Raw genomic sequence first — 16,008 nt, forward strand, 5'->3', positions numbered from 1 at the left:
CTCTCTCTCTCTCTCTCTCTCTCTCTCTCTCTCTCTCTCTCTCTCTCTCTCTCTCTCTCTCTCTCTCTCTCTCTCTCTCTCTCTCTCTCTCTCTCTCTCTCTCTCTCTCTCTCTCTCTCAGTGACTATGGGTGGTGACGGGACCCAGGAGAATAAACATTGTACTTAACTCTCCTCCCAGTGACTATGGGTGGTGAGGGGAGCCAGGAGAATAAACATTGTACTTAACTCTCCTCCCATTGACTATGGGTGGTGAGGGGACCCAGGAGAATAAACATTGTACGTAACTCTCCTCCCAGTGACTATGGGTGGTGAGGGGAGCCAGGAGAATAAACATTTTACTTAACTCTCCTCCCAGTGACTATGGGTGGTGAGGGGAGCCAGGAGAATAAACATTTTACTTAACTCTCCTCCCAGTGACTATGGGTGGTGAGGGGAGCCAGGAGAATAAACATTGTACTTAACTCTCCTCCCAGTGACTATGGGTGGTAGAGGGCCACAGGAGAATAAACATTGTACTTAACTCTCCTCCCAGTGACTATGGGTGGTGAGGGGAGCCAGGAGTATAAACATTGTACTTAACTCTCCTCCCAGTGACTATGGGTGGTGAGGGGAGCCAGGAGAATAAACATTATACTTAACTCTCCTCCCAGTGACTATGGGTGGTGAGGGGAGCCAGGAGAATAAACATTGTACTTAACTCTCCTCCCAGTGACTATGGGTGGTGAGGGGAGCCAGGAGAATAAACATTTTACTTAACTCTCCTCCCAGTGACTATGGGTGGTGAGGGGAGCCAGGAGAATAAACATTTTACTTAACTCTCCTCCCAGTGACTATGGGTGGTGAGGGGAGCCAGGAGAATAAACATTTTACTTAACTCTCCTCCCAGTGACTATGGGTGGTGAGGGGAGCCAGGAGAATAAACATTTTACTTAACTCTCCTCCCAGTGACTATGGGTGGTGAGGGGAGCCAGGAGAATAAACATTTTACTTAACTCTCCTCCCAGTGACTATGGGTGGTGAGGGGAGCCAGGAGAATAAACATTTTACTTAACTCTCCTCCCAGTGACTATGGGTGGTGAGGGGAGCCAGGAGAATAAACATTTTACTTAACTCTCCTCCCAGTGACTATGGGTGGTGAGGGGAGCCAGGAGAATAAACATTGTACTTAACTCTCCTCCCAGTGACTATGGGTGGTAGAGGGCCACAGGAGAATAAACATTGTACTTAACTCTCCTCCCAGTGACTATGGGTGGTGAGGGGAGCCAGGAGTATAAACATTGTACTTAACTCTCCTCCCAGTGACTATGGGTGGTGAGGGGAGCCAGGAGAATAAACATTATACTTAACTCTCCTCCCAGTGACTATGGGTGGTGAGGGGAGCCAGGAGAATAAACATTGTACTTAACTCTCCTCCCAGTGACTATGGGTGGTGAGGGGAGCCAGGAGAATAAACATTTTACTTAACTCTCCTCCCAGTGACTATGGGTGGTGAGGGGAGCCAGGAGAATAAACATTTTACTTAACTCTCCTCCCAGTGACTATGGGTGGTGAGGGGAGCCAGGAGAATAAACATTTTACTTAACTCTCCTCCCAGTGACTATGGGTGGTGAGGGGAGCCAGGAGAATAAACATTTTACTTAACTCTCCTCCCAGTGACTATGGGTGGTGAGGGGAGCCAGGAGAATAAACATTTTACTTAACTCTCCTCCCAGTGACTATGGGTGGTGAGGGGAGCCAGGAGAATAAACATTTTACTTAACTCTCCTCCCAGTGACTATGGGTGGTGAGGGGAGCCAGGAGAATAAACATTGTACTTAACTCTCCTCCCAGTGACTATGGGTGGTGAGGGGAGCCAGGAGAATAAACATTGTACTTAACTCTCCTGCTCCCGTGGGGTCTCCTGCTGCATTGCAGTAGTTTAGGTGTCAACTGGGAAGACTCTTTTAGAAAATGGGGTAGTGGGAAGGACAGTGCTATCTTTAGTTGGCTGGGTTTACACAGACAGCCCAATTCTGATCTTCTTTCCACTAATTTGTCTTTTTGATCAATCAGATCAGATCTTTTCATATCAGATATTTTCAGCGCTGATCTGATTGGTCAAAAGACCAATTAGTGAGAAGAAAAAAAACTGAATTGGGCTGCCTGTGTAAACCCAGCCATCCTGTTTTAGTTCTAATTCTACATTCTAATTCTACTCATTCTTATTTAGTATCAGTTAGTATCAGTGAAGTCCATAGGGGGTTGGCTCCGTATCCATGTGCTGTTCTGTCATACTTCCCAACATACTGAGTTCATCAACTCCATCATTCAGTCAGTGAGACTGGGTGGAATGAATAATTGAATACAACTCACAATTGAAGCTGAAATTTTTTTGAAATTTGTGTTGCTACATTTGATAAATGATTCATGTATACCATTTCCTGGAAATGGAAGGAACATGTGTATGGATAATTAGATCATAGGACTATAGAGATGGGTTAGATTGGGTGTTTTGTTTTAGGTCAGGTGAATTATATCTAACAAGGACAGTGGTTTTGACTACCAGAGAGGTTGGTACAGTGGTTTTGACTACCAGAGAGGTTGGTATAGTGGTTTTGACTACCAGAGAGGTTGGTAAAGTGGTTTTGACTACCAGAGAGGTTGGTACAGTGGTTTTGACTACCAGAGAGGTTGGTACAGTGGTTTTGACTACCAGAGAGGTTGGTACAGTGGTTTTGACTACTAGAGAGGTTGGTACAGTGGTTTTGACTACCAGAGAGGTTGGTACAGTGGTTTTGACTACCAGAGAGGTTGGTACAGTGGTTTTGACTAGCAGAGAGGTTGGTACAGTGGTTTTGACTACTAGAGAGGTTGGTACAGTGGTTTTGACAACTAGAGAGGTTGGTACAGTGGTTTTGACTACCAGAGAGGTTGGTACAGTGGTTTTGACTACTAGAGAGGTTGGTACAGTGGTTTTGACTACCAGAGAGGTTGGTACAGTGGTTTTGACTACCAGAGAGGTTGGTACAGTGGTTTTGACTACCAGAGAGGTTGGTACAGTGGTTTTGACTAACAGAGAGGTTGGTACAGTGGTTTTGACTACCAGAGAGGTTGGTACAGTGGTTTTGACTACCAGAGAGGTTGGTATAGTGGTTTTGACTACCAGAGAGGTTGGTACAGTGGTTTTGACTACCAGAGAGGTTGGTACAGTGGTTTTGACTACCAGAGAGGTTGGTACAGTGGTTTTGACTACCAGAGAGGTTGGTACAGTGGTTTCGACTATCAGAGAGGTTGGTACAGTGGTTTCGACTACCAGAGAGGTTGGTACAGTGGTTTTGACTACCAGAGAGGTTGGTACAGTGGTTTTGACTACCAGAGAGGTTGGTACAGTGGTTTTGACTACCAGAGAGGTTGGTACAGTGGTTTTGACTACCAGAGAGGTTGGTACAGTGGTTTTGACTACCAGAGAGGTTGGTACAGTGGTTTTGACTACCAGAGAGGTTGGTACAGTGGTTTTGACTACCAGAGAGGTTGGTACAGTGGTTTTGACTACCAGAGAGGTTGGTACAGTGGTTTTGACTACCAGAGAGGTTGGTACAGTGGTTTTGACTACCAGAGAGGTTGGTACAGTGGTTTTGACTACTAGAGAGGTTGGTACAGTGGTTTTGACTACCAGAGAGGTTGGTACAGTGGTTTTGACTACCAGAGAGGTTGGTACAGTGGTTTTGACTACCAGAGAGGTTGGTAAAGTGGTTTTGACTACCAGAGAGGTTGGTACAGTGGTTTTGACTACCAGAGAGGTTGGTATAGTGGTTTTGACTACCAGAGAGGTTGGTACAGTGGTTTTGACTACCAGAGAGGTTGGTATAGTGGTTTTGACTAACAGAGAGGTTGGTATAGTGGTTTTGACTACCAGAGAGGTTGGTACAGTGGTTTTGACTACCAGAGAGGTTGGTACAGTGGTTTTGACTACCAGAGAGGTTGGTACAGTGGTTTTGACTACCAGAGAGGTTGGTACAGTGGTTTTGACTACCAGAGAGGTTGGTATAGTGGTTTTGACTACCAGAGAGGTTGGTACAGTGGTTTTGACTACCAGAGAGTATTAGATGAGTATTAGATGAGAATGAGAGTATTAGAGGACTGTCCAGGGTCAACAGCTATGCTCATTGAGATGATGAAGTGGATTTATTTGGCACGAGCCCTGACAGATGATCTGAACTGAACTGGGCTGCAGACCCATCTGTGTGTGTTCTGGAGGAAGTCACACTGCTACCACCCGTGACACACACACCTCTAATGATCTGTATGTGTGTTGATGAGTGAGTTCGTGTGTGTGTGTGTGTGTGTGTGTCCAGTGTGTGTGTGTGTGTCCAGTGTGTGTGTGTGTGTGTGTGTGTGTCCAGTGTGTACGCACTACCTGAGTTGTCCTCGTCCTTGCGGATCTTGAGCTTGACCAGTTCTTCACACTGCTGGAGAATCTGAACAGCGTCTTCCATGGAACAGTTGTCCAGGCGGATGTTATCGATGGCCAGCAGCTTGTCCCCCAGCTCTAGGGTGCCAGTCCTGGGAAGAGAAAGCCAGAGACCAGGCTTTAGCGGTGGAGGGGACTGGCTTCAATTCTCTATTCTACAGTATGTACTATTCTATGTGTAAATGTGATCAGATGTTCATATAGTAAGACTGGTTACACACCACTTCAGTGTGCTAACATGCTGTTCTGTCACACCACAAACATTGATCGAAATGATCTCGTGTGGAAACATCCATTATTCATCATGTCTCCTGAGTGGCGCAGTGGTCTAAGGCACTGCATCGCAGTGCTAACTGTGCCACTAGAGATCCTGGTTCGAATCCAGGCTCTGTCGCAGCCGGCCGCAACCGGGAGACTCATGGGGCGGCGCACAATTGGCCCAGCGTCGTCCAGGGTAGGGGAGGGAATGGCCGGCAGGGATGTAGCTCAGTTGATAGAGCATGGCGTTTGCAACGCCAGGGTTGTGGGTTCGATTCCCATGGGGGGCCAGTATAAAAAAATAAAATAAAATAAATTGTATTCACTAACTGTATGTCGCTCTGGATAAGAGCGTCTACTAAAATGTAAATGTAATACCTGTACACGGTCATACTCTCATCAATAAACAGCCAGAATCATAATGCAGAAGTTCTTCCCCCCATAGAATAGACTGATATGCAGATGTAATGCATTTTAAACTCTGTCAGAGACACACACAGAGAGAGACAAGCTGCTGAAATGAGACTCACAGAGACCTATTAACATGAGCCCTGACAGAGGCAAGCTGCTGAAATGAGACTCACAGAGACCTATTAACAGGAGCCCTGACCGAGGCAAGCTGCTGAAATGAGACTCACAGAGACCTATTAACAGGAGCCCTGACCGAGGCAAGCTGCTGAAATGAGACTCACAGAGACCTATGAACAGGAGCCCTGACAGAGGCAAGCTGCTGAAATGGGACTCACAGAGACCTATTAACAGGAGCCCTGACAGAGGCAAGCTGCTGAAATGGGACTCACCGAGACCTATTAACAGGAGCCCTGACAGAGGCAAGCTGCTGAAATGAGACTCACAGAGACCTATTAACAGGAGCCCTGACAGAGGCAAGCTGCTGAAATGGGACTCACAGAGACCTATTAACAGGAGCCCTGACAGAGGCAAGATGCTGAAATGAGACTCACAGAGACCTATTAACAGGAGCCCTGACCGAGGCAAGCTGCTGAAATGGGACTCACAGAGACCTATTAACAGGAGCCCTGACAGAGGCAAGCTGCTGAAATGGGCCAAATTCAGCTGAATGCAGTGAGGTGAATGTGGAGCATCAATAACAAGGCCTGCATCCCAAATGGCACCCTATTCCCTGTGTAGTGCACTACTGTTGACCAGGGAACATAGGGTTTTGATCAAACGTAGTGCACTACATAGGGAATAGGGTGCCATTTGGGATGCACACGTGGCAGTCATCAGTTGGCTCCCCTCCCTCCCTTCACTATAACGACACAGAGGTAGAATACAGAATACTGTTGTCCTCATTCCTCATTCTGGAACAACATGAATATTCCATTGTAATCCAGAGAAAGAAACCCATTATTATAATGACCAATAATCTCTGTTTTGTTTTTTTTACTAATGTCCAAAATGCCTAAATCCTGAAAGGTATAAGGGACAAAAACCTGCCCAATTTATCTGAAAGCTAGGTCATCACTATGGTAAATACCCTAGTACAAGAGCATAGTAAAAGGTTTATTACCGTAAATATCAATCAATCAAATGTATTTACAAAGCCCTTTTTACAAACCCAGCCTAAAACCCCAAACAGCAAGCAACACAGATGTAGAACGACACTCTAATACAGCAGCAGAATGTAAGCTAGAATCACATCCTAACTCCCCACTGCTTTCCTCTGTCTCCTTGGCAGAGGTAACTAATACCCTGATACAATAGGACTGGGTGCTTTGGGGAGAGAATCAGAATCACTGATCAGTGCATAACCCAATTCCCCTCATCTTCCGTTCAGCATAATTACCAGGGCTGCGTCCCAAATGGCCCCCTTTTCTCTATATAGTGCACTATTTTTGACCAGGGCTCATAGGCAATAGGTGCCATTTGGGACACAGCCAAGGTAAACATACAGTACCAGTCAATAGTTTGGACACACCTACTCTTTCAATGGTTTTTCTTAATTTTTTACTATTTTCTACATTGTAGAATAATAGTGAAGACATCAAAACTATGAAATAACACATATGGAATCATGTAGTAACCAAAAAAGTGTTAAACAAATCAAAATATATTTTATATTTGAGATTCTTCAAATAGCCACCCTTTGCCTTGATGACGGCTTTGCACACTCTTGGCATTCTCTCAACCAGATTCACCTGGAATGCTTTTCCAACAGTCTTGAAAGAGTTCCCACATATGCTGAGCACATGTTGGCTGCTTTTCCTTCACCCTGCCGTCCGACTCATCCCAAACCATCTCAATTGGGTTGAGGTCGGAGGATTGTGGAGGCCAGGTCATCTGATGCAGCACTCCATCACTCTCCTTCTTGGTAAAATAGCCCTCACACAGCCTGGAGGTGTGTTGGGTCATTGTCCTGTTCCAAAAAAAAAGATAGTCCCACTAAGCCCAAACCAGATGGGATGGCGTATCGCTGCAGAATGCTATGGTAGCCATGCTGGTTAAGTGTGCCTTGAATTCTAAATAAATCACAGACAGTGTCACCAGCAAAGCACCCCCACACCATAATACCTCCTCCTCCATGCTTTACGGTGGGAACTACACATGCAGAGATCATCCGTTCATCCACACCGTGTCTCACAAAGACACGGCGGTTGGAACCAAAAATCTCCAATTTGGACTCCAGACCAAAAGACAAATTTCCACCGGTCTAATGTCCATTGCTCGTGTTTCTTGGCCCAAGCAGGTCTCTTCTTATTATTGGTGTCCTTTAGTAGTGGTTTCTTTGCAGGAATTCGACCATTAAGGCCTGATTCACACAGTCCCCTCTGAACAGTTGATGTTGAGATGTGTCTGTGACTTGAACTCTGTGAAGTATTGACTGACCTTCATGTCTTAAAGTAATGATGGACTGTCGTTTCTCTTTGCTTATTTGAGCTGTTCTTGCCATAATATGGACTTGGTCTTTTACCAAATAGGGCTATCTTCTGTATAGCCCCCCTACCTTGTCACAACACAACTGATTGGCTCAAACGCATTAAGAAGGAAAGAAATTCCACAAATTAACTTTTTAGAAGGCACACCTGTTAATTGAAATGCATTCCAGGTGACTACCTCATGAAGCTGGTTGAGAGAATGCCAAGAGTGTGCAAAGCTGTCATCAAGGCAAAGGGTGGCTACTTCGAAGAATCTCAAATATAAAATATATTTTGATTTGTTTAACACTTTTTTGGTTACTACATGATTCCATATGTGTTATTTGTAAGTCACTCTGGATAAGAGCGTCTGCAAAATGACTTAAATGTAAAATGTAAACATTTCATATTGTTGATGTCTTCACTATTTGTCACGGAATCTGCCGAGGCTTCTCCTCCTCCTTGCTCGGGCAGGTTTCGGCGGTCGTCGTCCCCGGAGTACTAGCTGCCACCGTTGTATGTTTCTGTGTTCGTTTGCTTTTGTCTGATTGTTGTACACCTGTGGTTAGTTAGCGTTGATTATGTGTCCTATAAGTTCTCGTTTTGTTAGTCATGTGTTGTGTGTTATTGAGCGTCCTGTCGTCGTGTTGGTTTTATTTTCCCTCCTTGTGTTTAGGAGAGGTTTTCGCACTTTGTGTGCGCTTATATATTTTCCTGTTTGTTTACGCATGTGTGCGTATCGCTCGTCTCCGGGCACCTTTGCTTGTGTTTTTGATCACTAAAGACTGTTGTACGAAGCTTCTGTGTCCTGCGCCTGATTCCCGCACCTTCCACATACAGCACACCTTGACACTATTATTCTACAATGTAAAAATAAAGAAAAACCCTTGAATGAGTATGTGTTAGTTGCGTAAAGCCTGGAAAAACGAGGGTAGAGAGAGAATGTGGGCTAATTAGTTAGAGCCCTGGTGGTAAACAGAATGCTCCGTCGCCTAGGTGACAGGCCTGGATGTAAACACAGAGACTTGTACTCCAGAGGACACAGAACAGTAGAATGGGTTTAAACTACATCTATGTCTGTAGTGTGTGTCTGTGTGTGTGTCTGTGTGTGTGTCTGTGTGTGTGTATTTGTGTGTGTATTTGTGTGCTCCACACAACTCATAGCTACTGCTACTCCCCTTTCCAGGGTTTTTCTTTATTTTTACTATTTTCTACATTGTAGAATAATAGTGAAGTGTCAGGATTCTGATGTGGATGCGGTGGTGGAGTCAAGCGCAGGACACAGAAGAATAGTCAAGACGACTTTACTCAATACTTCGTAAGGTACACACAAAAATAACAGCCTCCCAAAAACACAAGAGGTGTAACAAATACGCGAGTGCGTAAAATACCCACTAAGGCCAAGGACACAGAACCTAAACATGCTAGACAGGCGGACAATAACACACAAAATGCAAACCTAACAAAGGGGAACTTATAGGAGAAATAATCAAGACAGAATACGAGACAGGTGCACCAACTAGACAAAACAACCATCGAAAACATCAAGCGGTAGTAGCTAGTACTACTAGTAGTAGTTCTCCTGTCTTATCCAGTGTCCTGTGTGAATTTAAGTATGCTCTCTCTAATTCTCTCGTTCTCTCTTTCTCTCTGAGAACCTGAGCCCTAGGACCATACGTCAGGACTACCGGGCATGATGACACCTTGCTGTCCCCAGTCCGCCTGGCCTTGCTGCTATTCCAGTTTCAACTGTCTCTGCCTGCGGCTACGAAACCCCTACCTGTCCCAGACCTGCTGTTTTCAACTCTTTAATGATCGGCTATGAAAAGCCAACTGAGAGACCTGAGCCCTAGGACCATACGGTCGGGACTACCGGCCGTGGTGACTCCTTGCTGTCCCCAGTCCGCCTGGCCTTGCTGCTATTCCAGTTTCAACTGTTCTGCCTGCGGTTATGGAACCCCTACCTGTCCCAGACCTGCTGTTTTCAACTCTTAATGATCGAAGCTATGAAAAGTCAACTGAGATTTATTCCTGATTATTATTTGACCATGCTTGTCACTTATGAACATTTTTGAACATCTTGGCATGGTTCTGTTATAATCTCCACCCGGCACAGCCAGAAGAGGACTGGCCACCCCTCATAGCCTGGTTCCTCTCTAGGTTTCTTCCTAGGCTTTCGCCTTTCTAGGGAGTTTTTCCTAGCCACCGTGCTTCTACACCTGCATTACTAGCTGTTTGGGGTTTTAGGCTGGGTTTCTGTACAGCACTTCGAGATATTAGCTGATGTAAGAAGGGCTATATAAAATAAAATTGATTGAAAATTGATTGATTGAGTACTCCGGGGACGACGAACGCCGAAGCCTGCCCGAGCAAGGAGGAGGAGCAGCCTCGGCGGTCTCCATGACAGAAGACATCAAAACTATGGAATAACACATATGGAATCATGTAGTAACCAAAAAAGTGTTAAACAAATGAAAATATATTTTATATTTGAGATTCTTCAAAGTAGCCAACATTTGCCTTGATGACAGCTTTGCACACTCTTGGCATTCTCTCAACCAGCTTCATGAGGTAGTCACCTGGAATGCATTTCAATTAACAGGTGTGCCTTGTTAAAAGTTTATTTGTGGAATTTCTTTCCTATTTAATGCATTTGAGCCAATCAGTTGTGTTGTGACAAGGTAGGGGGGGTACACAGAAGATAGCCCTATTTGGTAAAATACCAAGTCCATATTATGGCAAGAACAGCTCAAATAAGCAAAGAGAAAAGACAGTCCATCATTACTTTAAGACATGAAGGTCAGTCAATACGGAACATTTCTATAACCTTGAAAGTTTCTTCAAGTGCAGTCGCAAAAACCATCAAGTGCTATGATGAAACTGGCTCTCATGAGGACCGCCACAGGAAAGGAAGACCCAGAGTTACCTCTGCTGCAGAGGATACGTTCATTAGAGTTACCAGCCTCAGAATTTGCAGTGGAAATAAATGCTTCACAGAGTTCAAGTCACAGACACATCTCAACATCAACTGTTCAGAGGGGACTGCGTGAATCAGGCCTTCATGGTCGAATCGCTGCAAAGAAACCACTCCTAAAGGACACCAATAAGAAGAAGAGACTCGCTTGGGCCAAGAAACACGAGCAATGGACATTAGACCGGTGGAAATCTGTCCTTTTGTCTGATGAGTCCAAATTTGAGATTTTTGGTTCCGTGTCTTTGTGAGACGCAGAGTAGGTGAACGGATGATCTCTGCATGTGTGGTTCCCACCGTGAAGCATGGAGGAGGAGGTGTGATGGTGTGGGGGTGCTTTGCTGGTGACACTGTCTGTGATTTATTTAGAAGTCAAGGCACACTTAACCAGCATGGCTACCACAGCATTCTGCAGTGATACGCCATCCCATCTGGTTTTGCGCTTAGTGGGACTATCATTTGTTTTTCAACAGGACAATGACCCAAAACACACCTCCAGGCTGTGTACGGGCTATTAGACCAAGGAGAGTGATGGAGTGCTGCATCAGATGACCTGGCCTCCACAATCACCCAACCTCAACCCAATTGAGATGGTTTGGGATGAGTTGGACAGCAGAGTGAAGGAATAGCAGCCAACAAGTGCTCAGCATATGTGGGAACTCCTTCAAGACTGTTGGAAAAGCATTCCAGGTGAAGCTGGTTGAGAGAATGCCAAGTGTGTGCAAAGCTGTCATCAAGACAAAGGGTGGCTACTTTGAAGAATCTCAAATATAAAATATATTTTGATTTGTTTAACACTTTTTTGGTTACTACATGACTCCATATGTGTTATTTCATAGTTTTGATGTCTTTACTATTATTCTACAATGTAGAAAATAGTAAAAATAAAGAAAAACTCTGGAATGAGTATGTGTGTCCAAACTTTTGACTGGTACTGTATATGTGAATCTTCCATAGTGTAGTTTAGTGTAGTGGTGTGCAGAGGAACATTCATAGTGTAGTGGTGTGGAGTTCAACACTGAGACAACAGTTTTGATGTGGTGCATGTTGTATGTTTCAGATAATTTACCTGTGAGCAGGTTGGTTGATTGATTGATGTATTTACCTGTGAGCAGGTTGATTGATTGATGTATTTACCTGTGAGCCACGCTGCCCTTCTTGATGTCGGAAATGATGAGAGCGTCCCCAGGTTTCCTACTGGACGGAGCTAAGAGCAGAGAAAGAGAGAGAGAGAGAGAGAGAGAGAGAGAGAGAGAGAGAGAGAGAGAGAGAGAGAGAGAGAGAGAGAGAGAGAGAGAGAGAGAGAGAGAGAGAGAGAGAGAGAGAGAGAGAGAGAGAGAGAGAGAGAGAGAGAGAGAGAGAGAGAGAGAGAGAGAGAGAGAGAGAGAGAGAGAGAGAGAGAGAGAGAGAGACAAAACCACAGCCTTATACAATTAACAAAACCAAGTTATGAAAATGGCATCTCATTCATTTCTTTGGTTGTATTTACACAGGCAGCCCAATTCTGATATTTTTTTCACTAACTGGTCTTTTGACCAATCTGATCAGCTATGACAAAGATCTGATGTGAAAAGATCTGATGTGATTGGTCAAAAGAGCAATTAGTGGAAGAAATCTCAGAATTGGGCTGCCTGTGTAAATGCAGCCTTTAAAGTTGATGAAAAGCGTATCAGTCTAAAATATGGTTGGGCTGAGTGCCTCACAGGAAGGGATGAAGGATATCTGTTTTGAGTAAACAACTTCCCTCCCCTGTACTCTCTCTCCTCTCCTCTCCTCTCCTCCTCTCCTCTCCTCTCCTCTCCTCTCCTCTCCTCTCCTCTCCTCTCCTCTCCTCTCCTCTCCTTTCCTCTCCTCTCCTTCCCTCCCTCCCCTCCACTCCCCTCTCCTCTCCTTCCCTCTCCTGTACTCCACTCCATCTTGTATTCTGCTCAACAGTTTCACTCCACAGAAAACCACATTACCTCCTCATCTCAGCTGACAAAACCACAGCACTGCCTTTCATTATTGCTGCTCTTTACCTGTCAAATTGCAAACTCAGCCCTATTGTAATTCTGCAGGTGCTTCCTGAGTCTATCTATCTGTCAGAGGAGAGACAGGAGAGACAGTAGAGATGTCATGTCTGCCTGCTCTGAAAGAGTCACATCTCTGTGGCCCGGGTATGTTGTGAATGTTAATGTGTGGAAGCCAGGGACTGCTTTGTGTTATTGTGGAGACATCAGCGCTGTTGATGGGGTTAACAGTGGAGGGGGTAGACGGTCAACCTGTCAGTGTATGCACATTCTGCAGGGAGGCCACTATTTTAACTGGAGGCACTAGAGTAAGATGGTTACTTGTCCAATGAGCAAGCAGGGAGGTAGAGGTGAGGGGGTGGGGGGGCACCTGCAGAACACTAGAGACATCATGCGAGGTATCCACTAAATTAACTAGTGGAACTACACCAAGACAGTTACTGCCATTTTGCTACTGTTGTGTGTATAGTTTCCTGGGAGAAACCGTGATGTCGACAGTGGTGGAAAATCCTGCAGGCAAAGCTGCAGAATGACTTCTAGTTCTATGGCTGCAGAATGACTTCTAGTTCTATGGCTGCAGAATGACTTCTAGTTCTATGGCTGCAGAATGACTTCTAGTTCTATGGCTGCAGAATGACTTCTAGTTCTATGGCTGCAGAATGACTTCTAGTTCTATGGCTGCAGAATGACTTCTAGTTCTATGGCTGCATAATGACTTCTAGTTCTATGGCTGCAGAATGACTTCTAGTTCTATGGCTGCAGAATGACTTCTAGTTCTATGGCTGCACTGCAGATACTTATTTCCTTCGGGCGGAGAGTTGGTTAGCTGACCCTGCTGAAACCCGAATTAGACCCATTTCCTCAGCCTCGAGCCTACAGGAAACAATGGGTTCTGGTGGTGGTGGTTGGACCAAACAGAGAACACACACACAAACACACACTTGCACATGCACACACATGCACACACACACACACACGCACGCACAGACAAACACCCACACAGGAAATTGCCTCAGGGTACCTTTAGCCACAGTCAGATCTTCTCCAACAAGCCTTGGCTTTGGGAGAGCAAATTGTCATTGTTGTCTGAGCTGTGTGAGTTGAGCAATTGGTCCATCTGACAATTAAATCTCCACAACCGCTAGTAGGCCTGCATCCCAAGTGGCACCCTATTACCTACATAGTGCACTACTTTAGACCAGAGAATGGCACCCTATTACCTACATAGTGCACTACTTTAGACCAGAGAATGGCACCCTATTCCCTACATAGTGCACTACTTTAGACCAGAGAATGGCACCCTATTCCCTACATAGTGCACTACTTTAGACCAGAGAATGGCACCCTATTCCCTACATAGTGCATTACTTTTAACTAGGGCCCATACAGTGAGGGGAAAAAAGTATTTGATCCCCTGCTGATTTTGTACGTTTGCCCACTGACAAAGACATGATCAGTCTATAATTTTAATGGTAGGTTTATTTGAACAGTGAGAGACAGAATAACAACAACAAAAAATCCAGAAAAACGCATGTCAAAAATGTTGTACATTGATTTGCATTTTTTATGAGGGAAATAAGTATTTGACCCCTCTGCAAAACATGACTTAGTACTTGGTGGCAAATGCCTTGTTGGCAATCACAGAGGTCAGATGTTTCTTGTAGTTGGCCACCAGGTTTGCACACATCTCAGGAGGGATTTTGTTCCACTCCTCTTTGCAGATCTTCTCCAAGTCATTAAGGTTTCGAGGCTGACGTTTGGCAACTCGAACCTTCACCTCCCTCCACAGATTTTCTATGGGATTAAGGTCTGGAGACTGGCTAGGCCACTCCAGGACCTTAATGTGCTTCTTCTTGAGTCACTCCTTTGTTGCCTTGGCCGTGTGTTTTGGGTCATTGTCATGCTGGAATACCCATTCACGACCCATTTTCAATGCCCTGGCTGTGGGAAGGAGGTTCTCACCCAAGATTTGACGGTACATGGCCCCGTCCATCGTCCCTTTGATGCGGTGAAGTTGTCCTGTCCCCTTAGCAGAAAAACACCCCCAAAGCATAATGTTTCCACCTCCATGTTTGACGGTGGGGATGGTGTTCTTGGGGTCATAGGCAGCATTCCTCCTCCTCCAAACACGGCGAGTTGAGTTGATGCCAAAGAGCTCGATTTTGGTCTCATCTGACCACAACACTTTCACCCAGTTCTCCTCTGAATCATTCAGATGTTCTTTGGCAAACTTCTAACGGCCCTGTATATGTGCTTTCTTGAGCAGGGGGACCTTTCGGGTGCTGCAGGATTTCAGTCCTTCACGGCGTAGTGTGTTACCAATTGTTTTCTTGGTGACTATGGTCCCAGATGCCTTGAGATCATTGACAAGATCCCCCCGTGTAGTTCTGGGCTGATTCCTCACCGTTCTCATGATCATTGCAACTCCACGAGGTGAGATCTTGCATGGAGCCCCAGGCCGAGGGAGATTGACAGTTATTTTGTGTTTCTTCCATTTGCGTATAATCGCACCAACTGTTGTCACCTTCTCACCAAGCTGCTGGGCGATGGTCTTGTAAGCCATTCCAGCCTTGTGTAGGTCTACAATCTTGTCCCTGACATCCTTGGAGAGCTCTTTGGTCTTGGCCATGATGGAGAGTTTGGAATCTGATTGATTGATTGCTTCTGTGGACAGGTGTCTTTTATACAGGTAACAAACTGAGATTAGGAGCACTCCCTTTAAGAGTGTGCTCCTAATCTCAGCTCGTTACCTGTATAAAAGACACCTGGGAGCCAGAAATCTTTCTGATTGAGAGGGGGTCAAATACTTATTTCCCTCATTAAAATGCAAATCAATTTATAAAAATTTTGACGTGCGTTCTTCTGGATTTTGTTGTTGTTATTCTGTCTCTCACTGTTCAAATAAACCTACCATTAAAATTATAGACTGATCATTTCTTTGTCAGTGGGCAAACGTACAAAATCAGCAGGCGATCAAATACTTTTTTTCCCTCACTCTAGGGCTCTGGTCAAAAGTAGTGCACTATAAAGGGAATAGGGTTCCACTTGGGAACGCGGCCAGACTCGCTGTGATTGTTCAGTGACAGAGGAAAAGGAACCCAGCAGTGTGGTCTGAGTGACTGATTGACTCTATTCCACCTTCTCTTAAAGATACACTGTATTAGACGACATGCTTCCAACCTCTTTATTCATGTGCTATTGATAGGTCATATTGAAGGCTGAAAGAACATGAAATAGGACAATCTCCTCACCAACGGAGCTGGCTGTTCAGGGGTAAGGTTTACCGCACCGGAAGTCAGAGAAATGTACGATTACAGCAAAGAATAGATTCCTGCTGGAATAACCATTTGCCTCTTTGTATTTCAAATCTTATTTTGTCTCGGACAGCAAACGTAAATAAAGTGTTTCTTCATCTGCAAATCTGTCTTCAGTGTCGCACTGC

The 16,008-nt window shown here is 45.0% G+C and overlaps 1 protein-coding gene across 8 annotated transcripts in view; it reads right to left on the reverse strand.

The window, feature by feature from the left end:
- grip1 (glutamate receptor interacting protein 1) overlaps nucleotides 1-16,008 on the reverse strand; it is a 451,333-nt gene that overhangs the window by 27,344 nt on the left and 407,981 nt on the right. For 4 of the 8 annotated variants that reach the window (XM_045210598.1, XM_045210595.1, XM_045210596.1 and 1 more), the window contains 2 exons: nucleotides 11,695-11,764; nucleotides 4,399-4,544 (listed from right to left, as the gene is read on the reverse strand). In XM_045210598.1, the coding sequence (XP_045066533.1) occupies nucleotides 4,399-4,544; nucleotides 11,695-11,764 (216 nt within the window). Of the gene's footprint in view, nucleotides 1-4,395; nucleotides 4,545-11,694; nucleotides 11,765-16,008 lie in introns of all 8 variants that reach the window. The other 4 variants (XM_045210592.1, XM_045210591.1, XM_045210584.1 and 1 more) reach the window with 1 other exon arrangement.

This window comes from Coregonus clupeaformis, chromosome 4 (genome assembly GCF_020615455.1).
Source record: "Coregonus clupeaformis isolate EN_2021a chromosome 4, ASM2061545v1, whole genome shotgun sequence".
Taxonomy (NCBI): Eukaryota; Metazoa; Chordata; class Actinopteri; order Salmoniformes; family Salmonidae; genus Coregonus; species Coregonus clupeaformis.